Raw genomic sequence first — 21,316 nt, 5'->3', positions numbered from 1 at the left:
ATTTTTTTTCCGTTTACCGGGTTGTTAAACTCCGCTCATATATTTCCCGCTTTTTGCTATTTCTTTTTTTTTTAACGGACGATAGCATCGTCTAGATGATAGCTAATCACCGAAGTATTTCTCCTTTATCACGCGCTCAGGCATAACTTTCTCACCATTCATGATATCATGTGGCCTAAGCTATTCAAGAAGTTTTAATTTCAGACTTAAAAACTCTTTTTATATATGTTTTAGCATTGACAGCTTCTATAAGATTTAAAATGATATATGCTTTTTTCCAAAGAGAAAAAAAGTAAATTGTTAGAATTCTGTAAATTTTTATGGAATACCAGTCAACCGCAAATAGTGGTGGACTATCTTTTAGCGGTCTTTAGAAAGATCAAGAATATTGAATTTTTTCTTTCGTTACGACAAGTTAACTCCCTTTCAATGTTCTCTTGTATTACTTACTAGTAGTATATAGTAAATGTAGCAAGTACTATATTTAGCTTTTAAAGGTTTTATTTTTACATAAGTGTTCCCGTTTCATACCAGACACATATTTCATGTCAACAATATCTGCGCCTATTGTTATATTATGCTGATTTAAGCATAAAATATTTTTCCTTTTCCTTTTTCGGACCAATCTTGCTCCACATCCGTTTCAATCCAATGCGAAAAAGCTTGTAAATTAAATTTGAAGAGCAAGCAAACGATGTCACTCTTATTTAAAAACAAAATCTCTAATGATTTTAGAATTTTAAAAAATCTTTTGATATGGCCTCAGTAAATGGTTTTCATCTGAAACAGTGTGCTTGTCACATGGTTAGGATCTTCAGGCCCGGCGGAAAAACCGTAAAAGTGGGGAGTCTGAAGGCTCGAAATGAGATAAAATTCGGCTAGGAATTTAAGAAAAAAACTCATAAGCTCAAAAGTGTCTGAAGTCTCCCCAGGCTCCCCGCTTCCGCCGGGCCTGTACAAGATATATAATAAACTCGCAATCGTAGTTGCAAAGGTAGAGCATCTGGCTAAGGTGTGAAAGATAAAAGGTTCGATCCCCGGCCGGGTCATACCAAAGACTTTGTAGTAAGTACAAGAATGGTTCTTAATGTATTTCTGCTTGCCCAGCTGGCACACAACGTTGTTACAACGTTCATCTAACGTTATAATGGACGTTGTGAACATTAGACAGTCGAGTACTATTGCAAATTAGGAGAAATACGGGTATTTCGCTTAAATAGGATGAATTATCCTAAATAAGATAAAATCGATAGCTTAGTTAGGAGAAATAAAAGAAAAAGTTGATTTTCTGAACAAATTCAGAGATCCGCGTCAAGTTTTGCATAAATTTAAGAAATTTGGAGCCAGCATAGTATGCTTGTGAAGTCTGATCCACCAGTCAGCGTGCGTTCAGAAGTTATTCAACTTTTAAGTAGTACGCATGCGTAGTTCAGAAAAATACTTGGAATTCCGCTGAGCTAAGCGAAATTGATTCCGAAATTCTGCTGACTCGGCATGAACTGGCATCCTTCCAACACATGTACCATCTTCTTTCAGGATTTTGATCACCTTTGGGTCATAATTGTTTTCTGGTTCTCTCATACAAGTCATCCTGCATGAGTAGGGTCTCACGTGAAAGTGATGATACCCAATGACTGTAGAATAAAACCCTAAAAAGGGCTTTTTACGGAGATTATTTCGAACCTGAATCGGTTGTGCTGAACAATATCTTCCAAATCGGCTTCTTGAAACACTTCAGATGTTAAACATCTAATTCTTTTAGTAAAAACTTGACTCATGTTTTGAAGATATAGAAATTAAGATGTATTAAACAGTAATTGTAACAGACACGATTGAACGCTTTCGACACTTTTCGTCCACTCAAACCTTTTTAATTTTTCATCTTTTTTATTACGGGAAAGAGAGTAAACAAAAATACTGTTTCTCTTATTTAGTACATTTTATCCAAAATAGGATAAATGCTTATATTTTTTCACTCCGCGCTGATAAGAAGCTAAACTTCTGGTTTAAAATGATCTTCTGTATGAGCACAGTTGAATTAGAGAGTAATAAAGACGCGGATCTCTGAATTTGTTCAGAAAATCAACTTTTTCTTCTATTTCTCCTAACTAAGCTATCGATTTTATCTTATTTAGGATAATTCATCCTATTTAAGCGAAATACCCGCATTTCTCCTAATTTGCAATAGTACTCGACTGTTAGATAAACGTTGAAACGACGTTATGTGCCAGCTGGGTGACTCTGCAAAAGAAAGAAAGACAGTACCCAGGGAGAAAGAGTGGCACCCTCCCCTACTTTAGGGTGAATAATCGAAAGAGGATCCATCGGGTTGCCTCCGACTTAACTTTCTTAGGATCTTTTGGTAACAAATACAAGATATATATAAATTCACGATTAAACGTTCAACGAAAACATAAATAAAAATGCCCCAGATGTGCGGACGGTGAGGGTAAGGAAAATCAAAAACTTTTAAATTAGTCTCTCTAAAGGTCGGAAAATTCACGATTTTCTTGTAATTTCGAGAGCAAAAATTGTAAAAAAGTCTCTCTAAGGGTCACCTTTTCAGCAAAAAATTAGTCTCTCCAAGGGTCGGTTTTTGTAGGTCCCGTCCGTATCTGCCCGACATCTGCCAACCCTAGTGCCCCAAATCGGCTAATAAATTTAAAATCGAAAGTTTTGGATATATTCCAAGATGAAATAATTTTATCATGAAGTTGGAAATAGTTTATTTAGGTGTTTTAATGTTTGCTTCTTCTTGTCCAGCTATTGGTGGGGTTTTATACTCCCCAATGACGTAAATTGTTTTGGTTATAGCATGTACTGCAATTCCAAAGCCAACTTTAATGTTACTTCTCCAAGCCATTTGTTGGAAATGTCGAGTTTCTTTATCAGGATTGATAGGTCCATGGTTTGAGTAGCTATAGTAATTGATCTCCTTGAACCTGGATAATGATGAGAAAATAACTTAACTTCCACCATTATGGAAGTATATTTACAACGTATTGGTTAACTGAAAAACTTGATAAGTAAGGGCTATTTACCAATAACATCGATGTCACTATTAAGAGGAATAATATGAAACACCCAATTCTCCACAGACCAGGTAGGATTTTTTCAGCCAGTGGAGGTAAAAATAACGGACCAAAACTTGATAGGGATTGATATTCCCTTATTTTTTATGGTTGGGCTTCGAGTTCCATTGTTTTCAAGAAAGGAAATTCAGTGGGGATGGAAAAAATAGCAAAACTTTTTGCAGTGAGGATTGGTTTATTTGATTGTCTTCCGTGGGCACACAAAAATTGGAGTATAATTTTCCACTGGGGACGATTTTTGGCCTATTTTTCCAGTGGGAAGGGGTCAGAGTGGGTCTGTGAGAAGTGGGTGTATGAAACACTTTATTAGAAAAACCCTCTTATCTAACCGAGGGTATTATCTTATAACAAGAATTTTAGTTTAGAAAAAGCCCGGTAAAATAAGATCTACTGACGACAATATCGAGGTTTCTGTTCCCTGAAGACACACAACTTTTATCGAGCGTGTAATACGGGAGTTATGGAGACTGACATCGTTTTGACGTTTTACCAGCTTAGTAACTGACAGATCCATAAAATTATATTCCAGGAAAAGAGGTTTTTTATGTTAAGTTTTAAATTACGTACTTTCGTAATTTTGTAGAGGCAATCCTTTACGCGAATCAAATTTTTGCTTACATAATTGCGGAAATTACGTAACATAACAAAGCATGAAAAGCATTTGAATATTTCAAGCATCATATAAACTAATTTTGACTTGATCTTACCATTCATCACTGGCAGATATACAACTGGTTGATGTAGAGCCATCTCCACCATACTTCATATACATGTTTTCACCAACCTTACTATGTCTGAAGTCCACCGTGTTCGCAAGTTTTTCCGCATATGATTGTGCATAAGCGGCCAATTCATCATCCCATTCCAGATTGGGTGTGTCTTTTAGTGTGGCACGAAGTCTGTTATGCTCTTCAAGACATTTCACTAAAAAGAGGAAATGAAACAACGTTATTATACCCAGCAGGTACACACAGTTGTTTCAACGTTCATCTAACATTATATAGATGTCGTGAATATTGGATGAATGTTAAAAACAACGTTGTGTGCAAGCTGGGATAGAATGTTTTCGTCTATATTGATAAAGAAGCATCCCTTTGGCTGATTATTTTGTCAGGGATGTTCAGAACCTAGTGTATTGGTTATCAGTCTTGACTTCCGCGCAGGAGGGCGGGTTTCGATTCCCACTCGGTGCTGTTATTCATTTGGCAAGTAGGTCGCCCGTGCCATGTGAGGAGAATTGGGTACCATGCTCTGATACAAGACCATATGTCTGACTACTTTTCAAGATCAACCATGTGAGAATGCACTTTCTTCCCAAGTCGTTCGAGTACAGTAGCTATACACCAAAAGCTCTATCTGTCGCGAATACGAGTTGGCAGAGTCAAGTAAGCGTAGTGATTTCCCTCTCCTAGGGTAGGGGATGCTGTCCTGGACAGGGCCTGTTCTGTTTATATCGAATGGATTATTTTCCTCTAACTATCTCTTCCATATTTATCAAGCGCTGAACTTGTAATTACATGAACTTACTTCTATCAGCCATTGGCGCCCTTTCAGCATATTTCTTTCCATCTAAAACAAAAACAAAACAAAACAACATTTTATCCAATGCGAATCTGATGATAAGAAAACCTTAAAATGGCAAGTTAAGTGAACTGTATCACTTATACCTAAATTCCATACAAGGTTAAAAAAAATGCTAACTTATAAATTTAGTCCAAAGACTCAACTTCTTCTTGTACTTTCAGAACAATGCCTAATTTGAAATAACCATACCGTGTTTACTTCGAATGAACGCCCCTTCTTTTAAACGCCCCCTCGAATAATTGCCCCTCCCTAAAGTAAAAATTTTCAATAAACATCCCTCTCAAATAAACGCCCCCTTCAAATAAAAGCCTCCCCTTTAGGAGCCTGGGGGCTAAGTAATACCGTGTCTTTATTTCAATTAAAAGATAATTTGACTATCAGACCATTGCAAAGTCTGCAAAGTTTGCACTTCTTTTCACAAAGATCAGAAAAGCAGTTGAATCTATCGATTGGGTGTCCCATAGTGTTGCAATGAGCTCGTTCCATACTACAAGGTTTTGTTTCCGTACATTCTGTAGAAAGAAATATGAATAGCAAATCATTCTAAACAAAATGGTCAAAATTCACCAATAACTTATTTTTTAACAAAAAGGGAAAGATGGAACTTTTCTGATTAGTTTTGTCGAAAGTTTGAACATTATTAAACTCTGAGGTGAAATTCTCAATCACGGCGGGGGATAGAAATCTATTGTCCCAAGGGTAAAAAATCCAGTGGAGATGGTTTGGGAGTGCAATTTTTAAACATTGAATTTCGAATGGGGATGAAATCATTTCCCACCGGGGACGAAATTTTTGCCAAATTTTCCAGTAGGGCTGGGGTCAGCGGGTCTGTGACATAGGGATGTATTAGGTGTATACATTTCGTCTTTATTGGGACTCATCGGCACTACGTACTGCACCCAGACTAGCACAAAACGATTTAGCCAGGATCCGTGAGCCATATAAATCTCATATCACTAGTTCAATTCCGCATGTAATACTTTTGCTATACTGCACATTGTAGAAAAAATACACATACCTTCGGGAACAGTCATTCCATAGATAAGACTAGGTAACCATAGAAGTATAACAAAAAGGTTAATAGTGGGTAGCATGGTGAAGTGTGTGTATCGGATAAGGTCATTCACCAAAATATTCAGTTTTCAATCTATGTAGAATGTTATTTATCAGGAATCTTGCATGAGATTATATATTCTCATCTCAAGTAGGTTCCTTTGATTAGAGGTGTCGCACTTTGACACCCATTTTGTTTACTGGCAGTTGCCTTTTCAACATTTTAATTTGATATGACACGCCCAAAAAAAGAAAGGATATATTTTAGTATAACTCACACACCTCACACCTTTTTCTTACGGGTGTGAAAAAAATATCATAGTTTGCTTGTTGCTCAGATACAATTTTCGATCGGATGTTTTCAAATAATTTCGGCAAAATGTTTTTCTTTCAGTTGGCTGACGTTAAAATTGGTAAATACAAGGCCACTCAATTCTATACCCCACTCCAAAACGTTTCTGCATTATAGTCTGATTTCGAGGGAGCTGTTCTATCTTGGCTGAGTATAACATCAAGTGCTTGAAATGTTCTTAAAAGCGTGATTGCGTGAATTTGGGAAAAAGATTTGCGTGATTACGTGAATTCAAAGGTTCGCTGAGGGGGGGGGGGCTCTTAAAAAGTGAAAACATTAAAGTGATTTAGCAAATTTAAACTCAGTCTCTTTGTTTTTTTTATGATTCTGATAACGCTCACGAAAGGACGATTGTAACATGTGGATAAAAAATGGTGCATATGGCTCTGGGTGCGAGATTGTTAAAACCTTAAATATTATTAATACAATAATGACCGGTTAGTGAGGGCTGTACTGAGAAATATTGCCTGACGTCAAGTAACGACCGAGCTTGCAAGTGGACAGTGTAGGCCCGTCGTCATGCGAAAAGAACCAATTGCATTACGCAAAAAGCCGTGTAGCCCGCTTTGAAAAAGTAACTGGTTAACAAAGCATTATAGTGGTTGAGCGGAAGAAACAAAGATGCTTTTAAGAAAGGGGTCTCAACATGCTTCTTTGGCGGTGCTTGAGACCAGACATATACGTAGTATAGCACTTTGCAACACACAAAGTAATCGTGATTTAATTATACGTGTTGGCAATGCTCATTTTTCCTAAATTTGACTGAATAGAAAATTCGCCATGGGAAAGTGAAAGGTATTTTTCCTTTTACAGAAAGAATGTGGTCGGAAATTATCATTTAAGTTTACAGCGATTGTAATCTATCTATTTGTGCAAAAACAAACATCCGCCGTGAACTTTCTTCCTTCTTTTAAACGAATCTTATTTGAAAAGAGAAAATTTTCAGTCATCTCTGGCTTTTACTTAATAATTTATTTCTTGTATCTTGGATGATCAAAAAGAAGATGAATCTGGCATGAAGTTAACTTCTTCAAAATTAATGAATACTTTTGTCTGTCGGGGAAACGTCCGGTCACTCTTTTACGAAAAGCTTCTAGTACTTAATATACGGATTTGAAAGATTTATTTTGAAAATCAGTAAGTAGTCAAGCTACTAATCTCATAACAGATCATCCATTCTGCGCAAATCACGTTCTGCTCAAAAGGAATATGACAAATGGAACGATGTGACCTGGTTGTTTAATTAGAACGATCAAAGTAGTCTGCGACCGCATTCAGAGGCGACCCGAACGCTCTTATATTCACACCCTGAAATAGTTAAAGTCCTCTTCAATAGCTTCAGGAATCTAAACACAATAATCTCGAAAGCCGGTTTTTACTTCACGTATTTTTTTAGCTGTTTTTGATGCTGACTGATAGCGCTATAATACCCTCGTATTGTTTGGCTTTGAAACGCGTACATGGCGCTTGAAATATTTTGATCTACAGATTTATTCCGATGCACTTGAAAGAGTCTGATATGAGACGATCCTATTGTCTACACATGATCACTGAAAAAAGGGAATAATTAAGGAGCCGAGATAAACTAGAGAACGGAGTGAGTTTAGTTTGGAATGGAGTAAACAGTTTTGAAGGAGTTTTTTTTGCCGCCACTTTTTTCCCGTAAACTGTCCTGACGCCTTAACTCTGTGCTTATATATTTTCTTGCATTTACTGACCCTCTAACGGACGATAGCATCGTCTAGTCTGACACATACAAAGCTTGGAAGAGTAGATGTTTGTTGGAATGTTGGTTTCTATGGCACTTTATGTAGAGAAATAAACAGAGCGATGGCATTTTTGTGTCGAAAACTAATTTCAGAAAACCTCAGTAGACCTGTCAATTATCTTTCATTTGATATTTATGAAGGCTCCAGGAATTAATTAAAACTCTTGCAAATTGATTGTTTTTTAAATAATCAAAAAGCCGACCAATAATAGAAATTCAAGTCTATGTGATATTGCTTCACGAAACCACTAACCTTTACAGACCCTGGGCGAAGCTATATCCGCCATCTTGAGTTTTCTGAGTTTTCTTTGAAAGAGCATAAGTGGTTTTAGATCATGTCGAACTTATCAGAGAAAGATATTTGTAATTCTAATTTCATTGTCTTTTAACGAGCGTTGTACTCCTTCGCATCTTTCCGATGTACTTCCTCTATTGTCTTAAATCAGCCAATGAAGAGGTACCCGCAAAGAAGCAATTGCAGTCGATCGAACGGCACTACATCATCACAAGTATTCAAGGAAAAGTAGATTTAGGGTTTATATATCCATTTACATCGCTTTAGGTAGCGCTATCATAAGAACACTTTCAAAAAAACTCCGGTCAACGATTCGCCAGGATTGAGAGACATTCTGCAGGGCTTTTGTAGCGCTCAGCTTAGCAGGAATTCTCTTTAAAAGGACACCGGGTTTGAAATTCAGCCTTTTTTGAAGCAATTCTCAGAAGATACGTAGCGGTGGTACAGTCAATTTCGGTCGGGGCGAATGGTACCTTCTTTGGACTTCCAAAGTCCCGCTAAGGGTCGAAAAGATCAGAAAATCAAATTTCAGTCCCACTAAGGGTCGGAAAAGTAGGAAAATTTCAACTTTTTACCCCTTGAAAGATCGAAATTTGGTCAAAATTGGTCGACTTTGTCCCGACTCTTTGTCAAAATCTTCCTTTATTTTCTCATTTTTAGTCCCGGTAAGGGTCCACAGTTCGAAAGTCGAGCGGTACCCCCCCCCGTCAGCTCGAAGCCCTAGTACCCCCTGGGTTATTTTGTGAGCATTTTTGGGCATTTTCCTAAAAAATTAGGTATCTTAAAATGTTCTTAACTTGTTCTTAATATTTTTCTCATCGAAGTCCTTATATAGTTTGTTCTTATAAAAAAACGTGTAATGATGTTTGTTAACTCCTACATAGACGATCCTATCGTCTGACCAAGATCACTAAAAAAGGGACTAGTTTAGGAGAGGCGTGATAAATTCGGGTGGAGTAAGCAGTGGCGGAGATTTTTACAGTGTTCCAAAACTCTACCACCACTTTTTCCCCGTAAACCGCCCTGATGCCCTATAAATCTTTCCCGCGTTTACTGACTTTTAAACGGACGATAGCATCGTCTAACTCCTTCACAGAACTAAGAATCGGAAGTTTTTTGACAACACGAAAATGAAGTGAAGGGGTGATTTTTTTTAAAAATATCTTTATCAACGAAAAAATGTGTGACTCAGCGTAAGGCACCCTTCCCAATATAAAATTATTGCATTGTGAGAAATGTAATCCTGAGATTTTATCCTAATTGGAAAATTTTCTTCGAATTAAAGAAAGATTCGAATTACAGAGACTATTTTATACTACTTTCCAGCTGAGGGGACTAATTCATGATATGCACCATTGCAATGTCTTCCACGGACCCAACAGCTGATCGGTTGCAAGTGACGTATTGACCGATTTTACGTTTTTTTACGACATGATTTGTAAATTGAAATTTCCAGGTATTTTTATACATTTTCAAGTCATAAGAAGATTTGAGACTTTTTATAACTCATGCGGAAAAGAAACGTCAAAAACCTTGGCACGTGTCAATCCCACCTTAATCTTAAACAAGTATAATTAAATGACTGGGTTGTCCTTCTTCACATTCCAAATAATTAAAAGAATTTATCCGATTTAATAAGAGAATTTAATTGGAGATATTACTGTCAAAGTAAACCTCTCTTAATAGTGTAGCTATTTACATTCCTTAAGTTCATTCTCTAAATGATTTTAAATTATAAAATACCTTATGTACAGATCAAAATAAACAAACTTATGAACAAAGTTAATCCCGGGGGGGGGGCACTTGATTCAAAAACGACCATACGTGCGGCCTAAAATTAGGCCTTTGGAATCGGACCCTTACAGTGCAGAGAAAATTTTGCAAAATTTGAGTAAATTTGAGCGAAAAATCGACCCTTACGGTGGTCTTGAAAGTTTTTGACCATTTTCAGGCAAGATATGGTCAAATTTTCGAAATTTTACACCCTTAGAGTGCAATTTTTCTCATCTTCGCTGATTTCTACCCTTACAGTGCACTTTGGGGAGCTTGGAAAATATACCCGTAAGGGCCACACGTATGGTAAGTCATTTACCTTGAGTGTCTCCCCCCAGGAGTTAATCACAAAATTCAGCTCTAGTTCAGCATCAGCAACAGTTCTTCTCTAAATATGATATACTTTGCTTTTTCCATATCACAGACCCAGAGTAGCTCCTGGTAAAATAAGAATTTCGTCCTCAATTTCATCGGAGTTATATTGTTAATTTTAGTAGGAATTGATTGAAATAATTTCATAAAACCATCCCCCACTGGATTTTTCGTTTGGAACAATAAAATTTCCATCCCACCATTGAGATTTTGATATAAAATTTTTTAACTCCACCGATGTGGAAAAAATACCAACGAGTACTAAGACAGGGATGCTTTAAATGTTAAGCCAGCTTCTTCAGTTAGCGCCACTTTCCAAACATCTTCCAAAAGATTTTTTATAAAACGTTGAAGTAAACCAAAGTTTTTCGGAAAACATCGGGGTACCAATGTATTTCATCTGAAGGTATTCCAATTGAGAAATCAAAGTATTTCAAAAAATCATAAACTTGTCTCCACAACCAAAACACCGCATGCGAAACACGATGCGACGGAAACATAGCGTAGCAAGATGCATAAACATCATTGACGATTAAAGTTCCACTTTTAGTCAAAGGAGCATGCATACCTTTTTGAGTGACATCATGCTCAATGTGTGTTACAATTGATTTGGCAGCTTTTTTGGTTAATGAATCATAGGTGAATAATAAATCACCGGTGAGAACGTCTTTAGCGTATTTAGTTTGAGTTTTGGAAACAAAAATCAAGTGGTGTCTACTGATTGTGATACTTTTGTCATTATCTGTTGTAATTTGTACATAATTCTGAATGAGAGTTCCTTTGTTTTGATGCATCAGCATGACAACTTCATCGAATTTCAATTCTCCATTTTGGTTCATTGTGAGTACTGAGTCACCAGGTCGAATATCTTTGATCAGTGCTCGGCTGCCATTTTGAAGATTGACTTCAGAGTTTGATGGAAAACATCTGCTTTCAACTTTATCGACTGAAAAGAAATCGAAAAAAAGAAATATTGAATATTTTAATACTTGATATGGAAGTAAGTAAGGGCGTCTCCACCTGTAGTTTGGTGGGTCGACCAGAACTGAGGCAAACTTGGGAGCCCATTTTCTTTGGAATAATTACGCGAAGTCGGTACGAAATTTGTTGAATATCCTCCCTCTTTTATGCCGATGCTAATCTTTTGGTGCAGAGAAGCAATCAGAGGCGCCTCTAGGATCCATTGACTCTCAACACCCCAAAGACTTTCAGAGCATCCAAAAAGCTTGGCCGCTCGAAGGCGCATTGAACCCCCGGTCACCACACTACTGGGCCCCATCCATACGGAAATCTACAAGTCCCATCCCGGGATAAGGACAAATAGGGATAAAAAGCTAACGATATAAGAATAAACTGTAAAGAAATAAATGACACTAAAATGTTGCCAGGAAGCTGTCTTTATCCTCCATTTAAAGCATTATTAAAGCTTGGTGATGAAATATAAGTCTGCTTTTAAGGCACTTTTTTTGCCAAACCCCAACAATTAAATCAATTTCGATGAAACGCGTTTGTAAAATTTAATTGGGTAATTATGTGTGCACAGTTTAAAATCCACACTTGAAGTAGACACATATTTGACATGCTTTTAATTTTAGATTGTCTTTTCCTTGACGCAAATGCAAGTTTTCAAATCGAAAATGATCTATATTCTTGAGATGAATTTTCCCATGATATGACGTCATGATTTAATTGAGATGAGTATCCAGTATTCACTTTCGGATGTTGATTTGGGTGAGATTCCACTTCATATACCAAGATTCTACCGTCACTTTCTAGCAGGAAAAAGAACAGAGTTCTGGATAGTTGAAAAATGAGGGTTTGGAAAGTTAACCAGTTTCCTAAATCAGCACAATCTTTTTTCGGTACCACATTGAGAAAAAATATTTTTTCAATCTTGAGCTGGCAATCCCGGAAAAGATAGCGGAAAGGTCAGTGGAATCAAATCCCTGGAGGTAGAATCTTATCTAAGTAAGTATAAGTAAGTATATTCATCTAGTGGCTGTCGGCGGAGCGGGGAGTGAAGGGGTCTATCCCCTTTTCTATTCGCGCTAGATCTGGGAGATCGAATGCTGAGGTGGAGCGCCACACCTACTCTCAGCTCCCAGTAACTTACCGCCTAGATCAGATTACCCAATCTAAGCTACTCATCCGCTGAGTTAGCGGTGACCGGGGATCGAACCCACAAACCTTAGATTGTAAGGCGAATGCTCTACCGACTGAGCTACCCGGCCATCTTATCTAAAACGACGGTAACCGAACCTTTGCTTTTGGGCATTGGCTTCTTGTCCAAGAAGGATAAAGGAAGCTTCTTCCGGTTCATGCAAGAAGAATGCTAACCCAGACGGCACACAACGTCAAAACAGCGTCCATTTGACATTCATAACGTCCAAATAACGTTATTTGAACGTTAAAACAACTTTGAGTGCCAGCTGGGAAAGGACAATAATGTATTATCCTAAAAATGAATGTAGACATTTCCTATCATAAAGAAAGAGATTCAATAAAAATGAAATCACCTTCGCATGGGCAGGAAACATGAAGATATCCACCTTCGTCAAATCTAACATATTGAAATTGTGTATTTCTATATGCAAGTTCCCCTAGTCTTGAAATGACATGATCAGCTACTTTGTGATTCTTGCTTGGATTTTTACTTAGTTTTAATTCAAGATTAAATGCTCGTCCTAGCATATGTAGTTTATCGTTTTCCACTTCTTTTTCTGGTGATGACATATAACCTTGAATGACAAGAAGTTTCAACGTTCCTTTCCAATATGATTTTACAATATTCGATAACTTGAGTAACGCTTTACGGCAAATCTAAATCCAAAAAAAAAGTAAAAAAATCAAAAAATTAAAATTAGCTCTACCTTATTCAATGCCAAATCCAAAACTTTAATTTTTGCTATTTTTTGTTGGTCCAGCGCGCAGCAGAATGGACCTTTAAAAAGCAACTGATCGAAAAGATTTAGTCTTTGTCGGGGCCTGTGCGCGCAATAAATTAACAAGTCCAGGCTAAACCAACCGCCGATCTAGAATTTTTGCCCCGCCTACCCGCGCGTTGTTTGACCTATGTTTTGTATTGAATTGGTAGTAGAGTCAAATTTCCCGGTTAGATTAAAGGGTTGTTTCAGGTAGGGTTGGGGATGGGAGTTAACCCCTGGTAAGGGTTTTAGCCCCCGGGTAGAGTTTGGAGTAAATACCATGTTTATAAGGAACTTTGAACTCCTTAATGCAGTTGTGACCCGATGGCCGAGTGGTTAAGGCGCTGGCGATCCATTCATAGGTGATTTGTATATAGTGGGTTCGAATCCCCTAAGCGTCAAAAGTTTCGAAATTTCGTGAAATGCATCAAAAACTTTCAGAACTTTGCAATACAAAGCAAGTTTTAAAGAATAGAAGCTCAGAGTGGAGGATGGGAAGGAAATTTTTTTGCGTCACTTAAGGAACCCAGTACGAACGACATTCGGTTATTGCCATGTCAGCTGGACCTTCACGCCGCTCCGGCTTCTTGTTTATTTTTGTAAGCTTAAAGCCAAAAGACGCGTATATGCTTCTAAAACCATAGGTCAAAATGCTAAGTCCGAGACTTTTAGTCGTAGCTCCTGACCACTTGGTTTTAAGCAATGAAGTATAAGCCCGAAGGGCTAGAAGTCAATCTCCTCGGTAAAATTTGAAGCCAACAAATCCTACCAAGTTGCGCGGCCTTGAGCGGCTCGCCTGGTTTTTACACAAATAACAGATTGAAACTAAAATTTACCGCTAAATTTCGAAAAAATTATCAATCGTAAACAAAGGAATTGCTAGATTCAATCTGTCGTCAAAAATGCGGCGCATTTTTTAAGGCTTTGCTTTTTCTTGCCTGAGAAAGGTTAGAGATTGAACTCTAGCCGTTGGGGCTTTAAACTCAATGGTTTTAAGGGCATAAGCAGAAAGTATTTTAAAGGAGTATGAAAAATACCTTTGTGATTGTGCTAAAACCATTTTCTAGTCTAACCATTGTCTGGTCTAACTCTCAAGCTTTTATGCCAGTTTGAAGTTTTCGATCAAAAAACAATTTAATATTGTAAATTTGTTTGTTTTACGACTTTTTAACGGCAGACTCTTTATGCACCATTAGCTTTTCCGGTTCTAAAATGCACAATGATATGCCTAATTGTTCATTTTATGGCTTTTAATGGGGCTATAAAGAACTATTTGAAGTTTAATGTAATGTGAGAAACGTTTCATAAAATCTGTTTCAATATAATTTGCAGCGGAGACAAAAGAAGTCGTATTTTTTTATAGAATTCGAATTAGATAGCGGTTTTGTGCGAAAATGAAGATTGAAAATGAAGAAGAAAAAGAATCAACTTAATCCTTTCAATTAATTTTAGAGTGAAACAGATTTAGCTTGACACTCGCACCTGTAGTTTCCTATTTCATCTTGATATTGCCCGGGGGGGGGGGTCGTGCTTAAAATCTTAAGAGGATCGAAACTTAATTCTGGTCGAGCAAGCTCTTCGCTTTGATCACGTTAAAAACTGTCAAAAAAAGAAATCACCACGTCGCTCAAAAGGTGTTCGTCAAAAAAAACGTTGCCTTTTTTGGTTAAATTTTTCAATTTATACCTAATCAAAAACCGTGGTAAACACACCAACACCAGGAAAATTTATATTTTAATCATTTCCTGTTGGTAGACCGTTGGGTTCCCGGTTTCCTTAGGTCTTTATTAATGAATTTTCAAGTGCTTTGTTTTATTTTGATAAGGTTTCGTTAGTTTTTCGAAAATTTAGGGTCCGACTAAAAAAAAAATAAAAGCTAAAACTTTTTTTGAAAGACATAAAACTTTTGAAATAAATTTTTTGAATATTTACCTCTTTTCCATTGTCTAGCTTGTATGAATAACTAGAATAATAGTATCGAGTTTGAGAGGAATCTTCAATCTTTCGCAAGCAAGAAAAAATAAAGCCTTAAGATTCGCCCCGCATTTAGAAATTTTGCATGAAAGCCAAGCGAGTCACGTGTCAGAAGTTTCAGATCTAGCCTCTTCGGGGCTTTGAAATCAATGAACCATAGTCCGAATAAAAAGACTACTTTATCAGATAATCTTTTAAGACAAAAGCTTAACCAACCAAATTCCGAAAAAAATGAGATCAGCATAAAAAAACTTTCCGTTAATTGTTAGCAATAAAAGTAAACAATACCTTGGTTGTTTTTCTAGCATCACTTTCAAATCGATAATCTTTAAAAATGATATCCGTCGTTATAATTTGGACCAATTCTGAACAATGTTTTGGGGGTATGTTTTTATCGTATACATCTACCTCACTATGAAGATATTCAGGAAAATGATCACCTTTTCTCAAGCGTTTGAACCTCGAGTGTGAAGGAGATCGTCCTGGTCCACAAAGATTGACTGGAGACAATAGACAGAGCAGTAGACACGTTTTCCAATATTTATCCATCTTATATTTTTATCACATAAATTATAACTGTATCACAATTCAAAAATCATAAAATTTCCAGTTTTTGATTTTTGTTCACAACCTTCTTCGACTTTGGCCAATATACTTTGAAACTGCAACCATAAAACACACAGCCTTTTATCCGGCTACAAATGCCTAATTACCCTATAATGTGGTCTATATACTGTTCTTTAGAATAATAGTTTCATCATTTAATAGACAATGAATCAATTACATGTCATTAAATACATACCGGAATACCAGACAAAAATAGCTATACCTATATTTTGCTTAGTTAGCCTATAAAGTCCTAAGGATGTCAGAATAAATTGTTACATTGTTGTTTTCCTCTGTGTGTTTGGAATAATTGGTTTTATAGTGTCAAAGGTGTGATGAAAGTCTGGTTTGCGAAAATACGGGGATGCTGATGCCCAAAAATTGGAAAATTTGGGATAAAAAATCGAGTAAAAATCCGAAATTTTTTGAATCTTAGGACCATTGCTGGGAATTTGTCCCTAAAATTTAGCCGTTTAAGGAATAAATATTAGAGTTTTTGTTGTTTTTTGTAACCCTTAGGGAGACTGAAATTAGATATTGTAATTTAAACGATCATTAAAGAAACTTTGAAGTTCCAAAAAAGGCACTCTTAAGGGCGGTACATATCCAAACCCTCCACTTGCCTAAGTACCCCCTCCCCTCTTTCTTTTGTATCACTAAAATTATTTTGGAAAATTTAAACGGTCTACAATTGAAATGTTGTACCACACTTCTGATATTGAAAATGTTGTGCCACACTCTTGAAATTGAAAATGTTTTACCACACTGACATTGAAAATGTTCTGCCACACTCCTGACATTGAAAATGTTGTACCACACTCCTGACTTTGAAAATGTTGTGTCACACTCCTGACATTGAAAATGTTGTGTCACACTCTTGACATTGAAAATGTTTTACCACACTGACATTGATATGTTCTGCCACACTCCTGACATTGAAAATGTTGTACCACACTCCTGACTTTGAAAATGTTGTGTCACACTCCTGACATTGAAAATGTTCTGCCACACTCCTGACATTGAAAATGTTGTACCACACTCTTGAAATTGAAAATGTTTTACCACACTGACATTGAAAATGTTCTGCCACACTCCTGACATTGAAAATGTTGTACCACACTCCTGACTTTGAAAATGTTGTGTCACACTCCTGACATTGAAAATGTTGTGTCACACTCTTGACATTGAAAATGTTTTACCACACTGACATTGATATGTTCTGCCACACTCCTGACATTGAAAATGTTGTACCACACTCCTGACTTTGAAAATGTTGTGTCACACTCCTGACATTGAAAATGTTCTGCCACACTCCTGACATTGAAAATGTTGTACCACACTCCTGACTTTGAAAATGTTGTGTCACACTCCTGACATTGAATATGTTGTACCACAAAAAGTTAACCCCCTGAATAACCACTGCGGTGATTGCGCAATCGAATCAAGATTTAGTTGTCATAACAATTTTCATGTTATTGAAAATAATATACGTATAGTTTTTTCAAATAAACAAGATAAATTACTCTCCCTAGTCTTTATTTTGAAACTGGTAGAATTTAATGAGAGAAATAATTCAATTTATTTTTAGATAATAAAAAAGGCCCTAAGATAATATTTTCGTCTGTATCAATAAAGCTATATCAGATCTAAACAAATTAATCAACGTTTTTAAGAGTACACGTTTTTTATATAAGAACATTCAAAAGTTTTGAAGCCTTCAGATGTTTATAACTTTTCTAGTTTCAAGCCTAAAAGCCTAAAAGTGTTCTTAACATGTTCTTATTTTCAGCATTTTTTGGGTATTTTTGTCTATTTTCCTAAGAAAACAGGTGTCGTTTTAGAGCCCACAAAGCCTTAAAATCTTATTAACTTGTTCTTAAGATTTTGGCCACTGAAGCCTTGTGTTCTTATATAGTTTGTTCTTATAAAAAAACGTGTAGTAAATTTGTACCAAAGGCTCTATATTCTTGGAGACAGTCTTGCAGATATAAACGTTAAAATATCTCATGAGGGTACAAGGATTTATTCCTTACCGGGTATTATGAATTAGTTAAGAAAATTAATTAGGGTTTGCAGACTCTAAAACACCCAATTTATTCAAGAATTTGCTCAAAAATAGTAGTTTGAAAACATTAAGATCATCTGATGGTTTCAAATCTTTTGAATGTTCTTATAAAAAATGCATATGACACGTGACAAATGTAATAATTAAAAGTTTATCATGGTGAATTCCAAATAGTAACCAAATGTTGAAAGGTTAATGACCTCCTCAATTACTAATCTTTTTTTTCACTTTCGGAAATGATGAAAGTACCCGCATAATTGGCGATGTACTGCCACACCTAGACGCCTTGGTGTTTTATCTTCTTCAAGGAAATATATACGTGGTGTATAATCCTTCAAACGGAAATATATATATGGAGACCTACCAACGCTAATACATAAAGTAAGGGTTTTGAAGTTTTCTTTGTGTTTTCGCCTGCTTAAGCCAGACTACATTTACACAATTTTATGGTGTATACAAAGGTTAGCTAGGTATTCGAGATATAGAGTTCTGAGTTATGAAGTCCCCACAAGAATAAATTGACATGGAGGTTTGTAAGTTTACGAAACGTAGAAAGTAAATTTTGTAATTCATCAATGATTCCTCTCACCCCTTTATATGGGCAGTTGCGGATTTAAGACAATAAAGCAAGTACGTCGGAAACATGCGAAGGAGTGCAACGCTTGTTAAAAACAACGAAATTACAATTACAAATCTCTTCATCTGATAAGTTCGATAACGTCTAAAACCGCCTATGTATGTCAAAGAGTTGTGTCACCATAATAAATAATTTGATTTATTCTTACCGCAGCCGCTTCATTTAGTTCGCTGGTGGCCTGCGGCTTCGATAATTGCCACTGTGCACTACACACACAATGCCGAAATCCAATGCAAAACATATTTTCAAAATGCCCTTATTTTTTCCCTGCCCATACGTAATAAAGAATTTAAGAGCAATTAAAAAGAGATTTTTACAAGGAAATACATGCAAAATGGATAATTCAAATAGAGACTTGATCTCATTACCTAAACCCATTCTGTCTGCAATAGACTTCATAATATTTACATTAGTGACCAGAAAAATGTTCCTGTAATTAGACCTCGTGGCCGAAACTATTTTGAAAATATTTAATTCAGTCTTAAAATAGGGTGTTAGGAAGAGAGTATAATAATACATTACCACATTCCTCACACATTCACAAAGATTCTCCTACAATCTCGATGTTGTCGAAATTTTATAACTTTCGGAAAATACAGGAATCAATAAATTTGTACAGTTTTATCACACAATTTTCGTTGAACCACCTTGAACCCATTTTCTACGTGCTTTTTTGGAGGTGATTATGGCCTACCTTAAACTAAATAATGTCTTTCCGATGTCCAGTTCAAAGTACACATAGCGTAGGTTTGAAAGCTACTTAAAATTACCCAAACGAAGTCTTAATATCTTTTTCACAAATCATTTTTTTGGCAAATTAATGGCAAACACTACCCACCTTTTCAATAGATAAAAGTTTTTCCTTATGACCTCAATAATCGAATTTTAATTTTTCAAGCGTCAATATTATTGGCTATATGTCATCACCAAAATCCCACACAGTATAGACAATTCAAATTGCATTGTATTTCCTGATTCATTAAAATTTTGCAAGGTATTTGTCCATTAAAATCAATTGATTTCTAATTGAATGGGCAGTCCTTCCTATCTATGGAGTAATATTTGGTTACAAAAAAGAGATTCCAAACAGAGACAAACTCTCATCCAGTTTTACAGCTCTCTGTCTCACAGCTCCGGTGGAACTTCTTCCCACAGTTGCGATGAAGATTTTTATCGAAATCCCATTGGGGATAAAAATCATTGTTATACATCTATGTTGACATCTACAGTTCTTAGGGATGGTTTTAGAGTGCAATTTTCCATTGAATTTGAAATGGGGATGAAAAGTCAATTTTCCAGTGTGGCTGAAATTGTATGACATTTTTCCCACCGGGGAGGAAATTTTCGCAAAATTTACCTGGAATGGCGTGAATATTAATTAGCACCATGTATAATAATCGTAGGTTGTCCAATTGATCCTTCTGGACATAGAAAGCCTAAAAAAGTTCCCATTATTTTGATAACCTTTTTCAAAGTGAATGCGTAGCATAAAACTACATTAATTGACTGAATGAAAGTTGTTATATTGTTGTATATTTGGCATGATATTTGTATAAATGAAATAGAAAAAGTTAAAAAGAGAGATCTTTCCTGGTGAACTCTCTTATGGTAATTTTTGTCATCTTCCATTCATTCCGTTAATCAAAATTTAACTATATTTTTAAGCATGCATGTGCGAAGTTCGTTTTAGGGCGTTACAGTCCTGTCAATTGTCTTTGCCCATTGAGGATTCAACTATTTCATATGATTGTCGCTGTATCCAGCCTACTAAAAATATAATATATTTAGACTATATTATATAGACTATATTTTTAAGACTACATAGAAGTTTTATTCTAAAACAAAATAGAACTGTGACTCAGATGAAAGCTATTTTGATACTTTAGTGTAAATGGCTTTACACCAAACCAGAGATTGATCCATCTCAGTCCAAAAAATGACCTCATTACAAAGTCATCATATCAATTTTAACAACGGAAATTTTAAAAACTATTAAGGAACATTAAAGCTTATCAAGTGCCCATAACTCATTACAACGGTTTTGTTTATAATTGACGTGTATTTATTTAAGAAATACAAGTATGTTAAAATGGTCATATGGCGTAGGTAGAAAGATTAACTTGGAATTATTTTTTTCTGGTAATAAAAATCTAATCTAACGAACGTCTAATTAATCATGTATATCCGTGTATTTTTCTATTGTGTAGGTGTCACGAATGAGAATGCAAAAAAAAAATCTTTCTGAAATATACCTTATCGGAGTTTTGATTTTTCTAAAAAGCGATGCATTGTGGAATGTTTCGAGTGTATTACAATAGAAATCTCTTAGGAATTCTTCGAGGGAATTCTATTGTAATACACTGGAAACAATCCCACAATGCATCGCTTTTTAAGAAAAATCAAAAACTCCGATAAGGTCTATTTCTGAAACTGACGAGAATGTGGTAATTCTTCAAGGAAACAAGGTCTTAATTACTCACTTATATCATAATAAGACTTCATTGTATTCTTTGACAAATTTCGTTTTCAATTTTTAAAAATTGAATGAAGAGTCATCAAAAACAAATTAATCGATATTAGACCATCATTAAAATCCCTGTATAGTCGTAATTCTTAACAAAAGCTATAGAAATACTGACACCAATTTTTGCATTAACGTTGATATTTTTCTTTCCTGGTACATTATCAAATGAGAATGTTTGTTTAACATAATCTCGAGATTCAAATGATTTTTCCATTAAGAGAATTGGTTTACCACACTCCGCACATTGAAAACGTTATACCACACTCATGGCATTGAAAATGTTTTCCACACTCTTGA

At 35.9% G+C, this 21,316-nt stretch overlaps 2 protein-coding genes across 2 annotated transcripts; both read right to left on the bottom strand.

Annotated features, from left to right (window-relative positions):
- Nucleotides 1-2,653: 2,653 nt before the first annotated feature.
- LOC136824177 (uncharacterized) lies at nucleotides 2,654-5,183 on the bottom strand. The gene is made up of 4 exons (XM_067080353.1): nucleotides 5,060-5,183; nucleotides 4,620-4,661; nucleotides 3,800-4,016; nucleotides 2,654-2,942 (listed from the first exon to the last, which is right to left on the bottom strand). Exons 1-4 carry the CDS (start codon nucleotides 5,160-5,162, stop codon nucleotides 2,726-2,728), a joined length of 579 nt encoding a protein of 192 aa, XP_066936454.1. The 5' UTR covers nucleotides 5,163-5,183; the 3' UTR covers nucleotides 2,654-2,725.
- Nucleotides 5,184-9,770: 4,587 nt separating this feature from the next.
- LOC136824165 (tiggy-winkle hedgehog protein-like) lies at nucleotides 9,771-15,845 on the bottom strand. The gene is made up of 3 exons (XM_067080338.1): nucleotides 15,476-15,845; nucleotides 12,806-13,109; nucleotides 9,771-11,235 (listed from the first exon to the last, which is right to left on the bottom strand). Exons 1-3 carry the CDS (start codon nucleotides 15,734-15,736, stop codon nucleotides 10,628-10,630), a joined length of 1,173 nt encoding a protein of 390 aa, XP_066936439.1. The 5' UTR covers nucleotides 15,737-15,845; the 3' UTR covers nucleotides 9,771-10,627.
- Nucleotides 15,846-21,316: the final 5,471 nt, after the last annotated feature.

Source organism: Clytia hemisphaerica, unplaced genomic scaffold (genome assembly GCF_902728285.1).
Source record: "Clytia hemisphaerica strain Z4C2 unplaced genomic scaffold, Clytia hemisphaerica genome assembly, whole genome shotgun sequence".
In the NCBI taxonomy this organism is placed as follows: domain Eukaryota; kingdom Metazoa; phylum Cnidaria; class Hydrozoa; order Leptothecata; family Clytiidae; genus Clytia; species Clytia hemisphaerica.
Note: the sequence above shows the minus strand (reverse complement) of the source record. Positions and strands in the feature narration are given on the sequence as shown.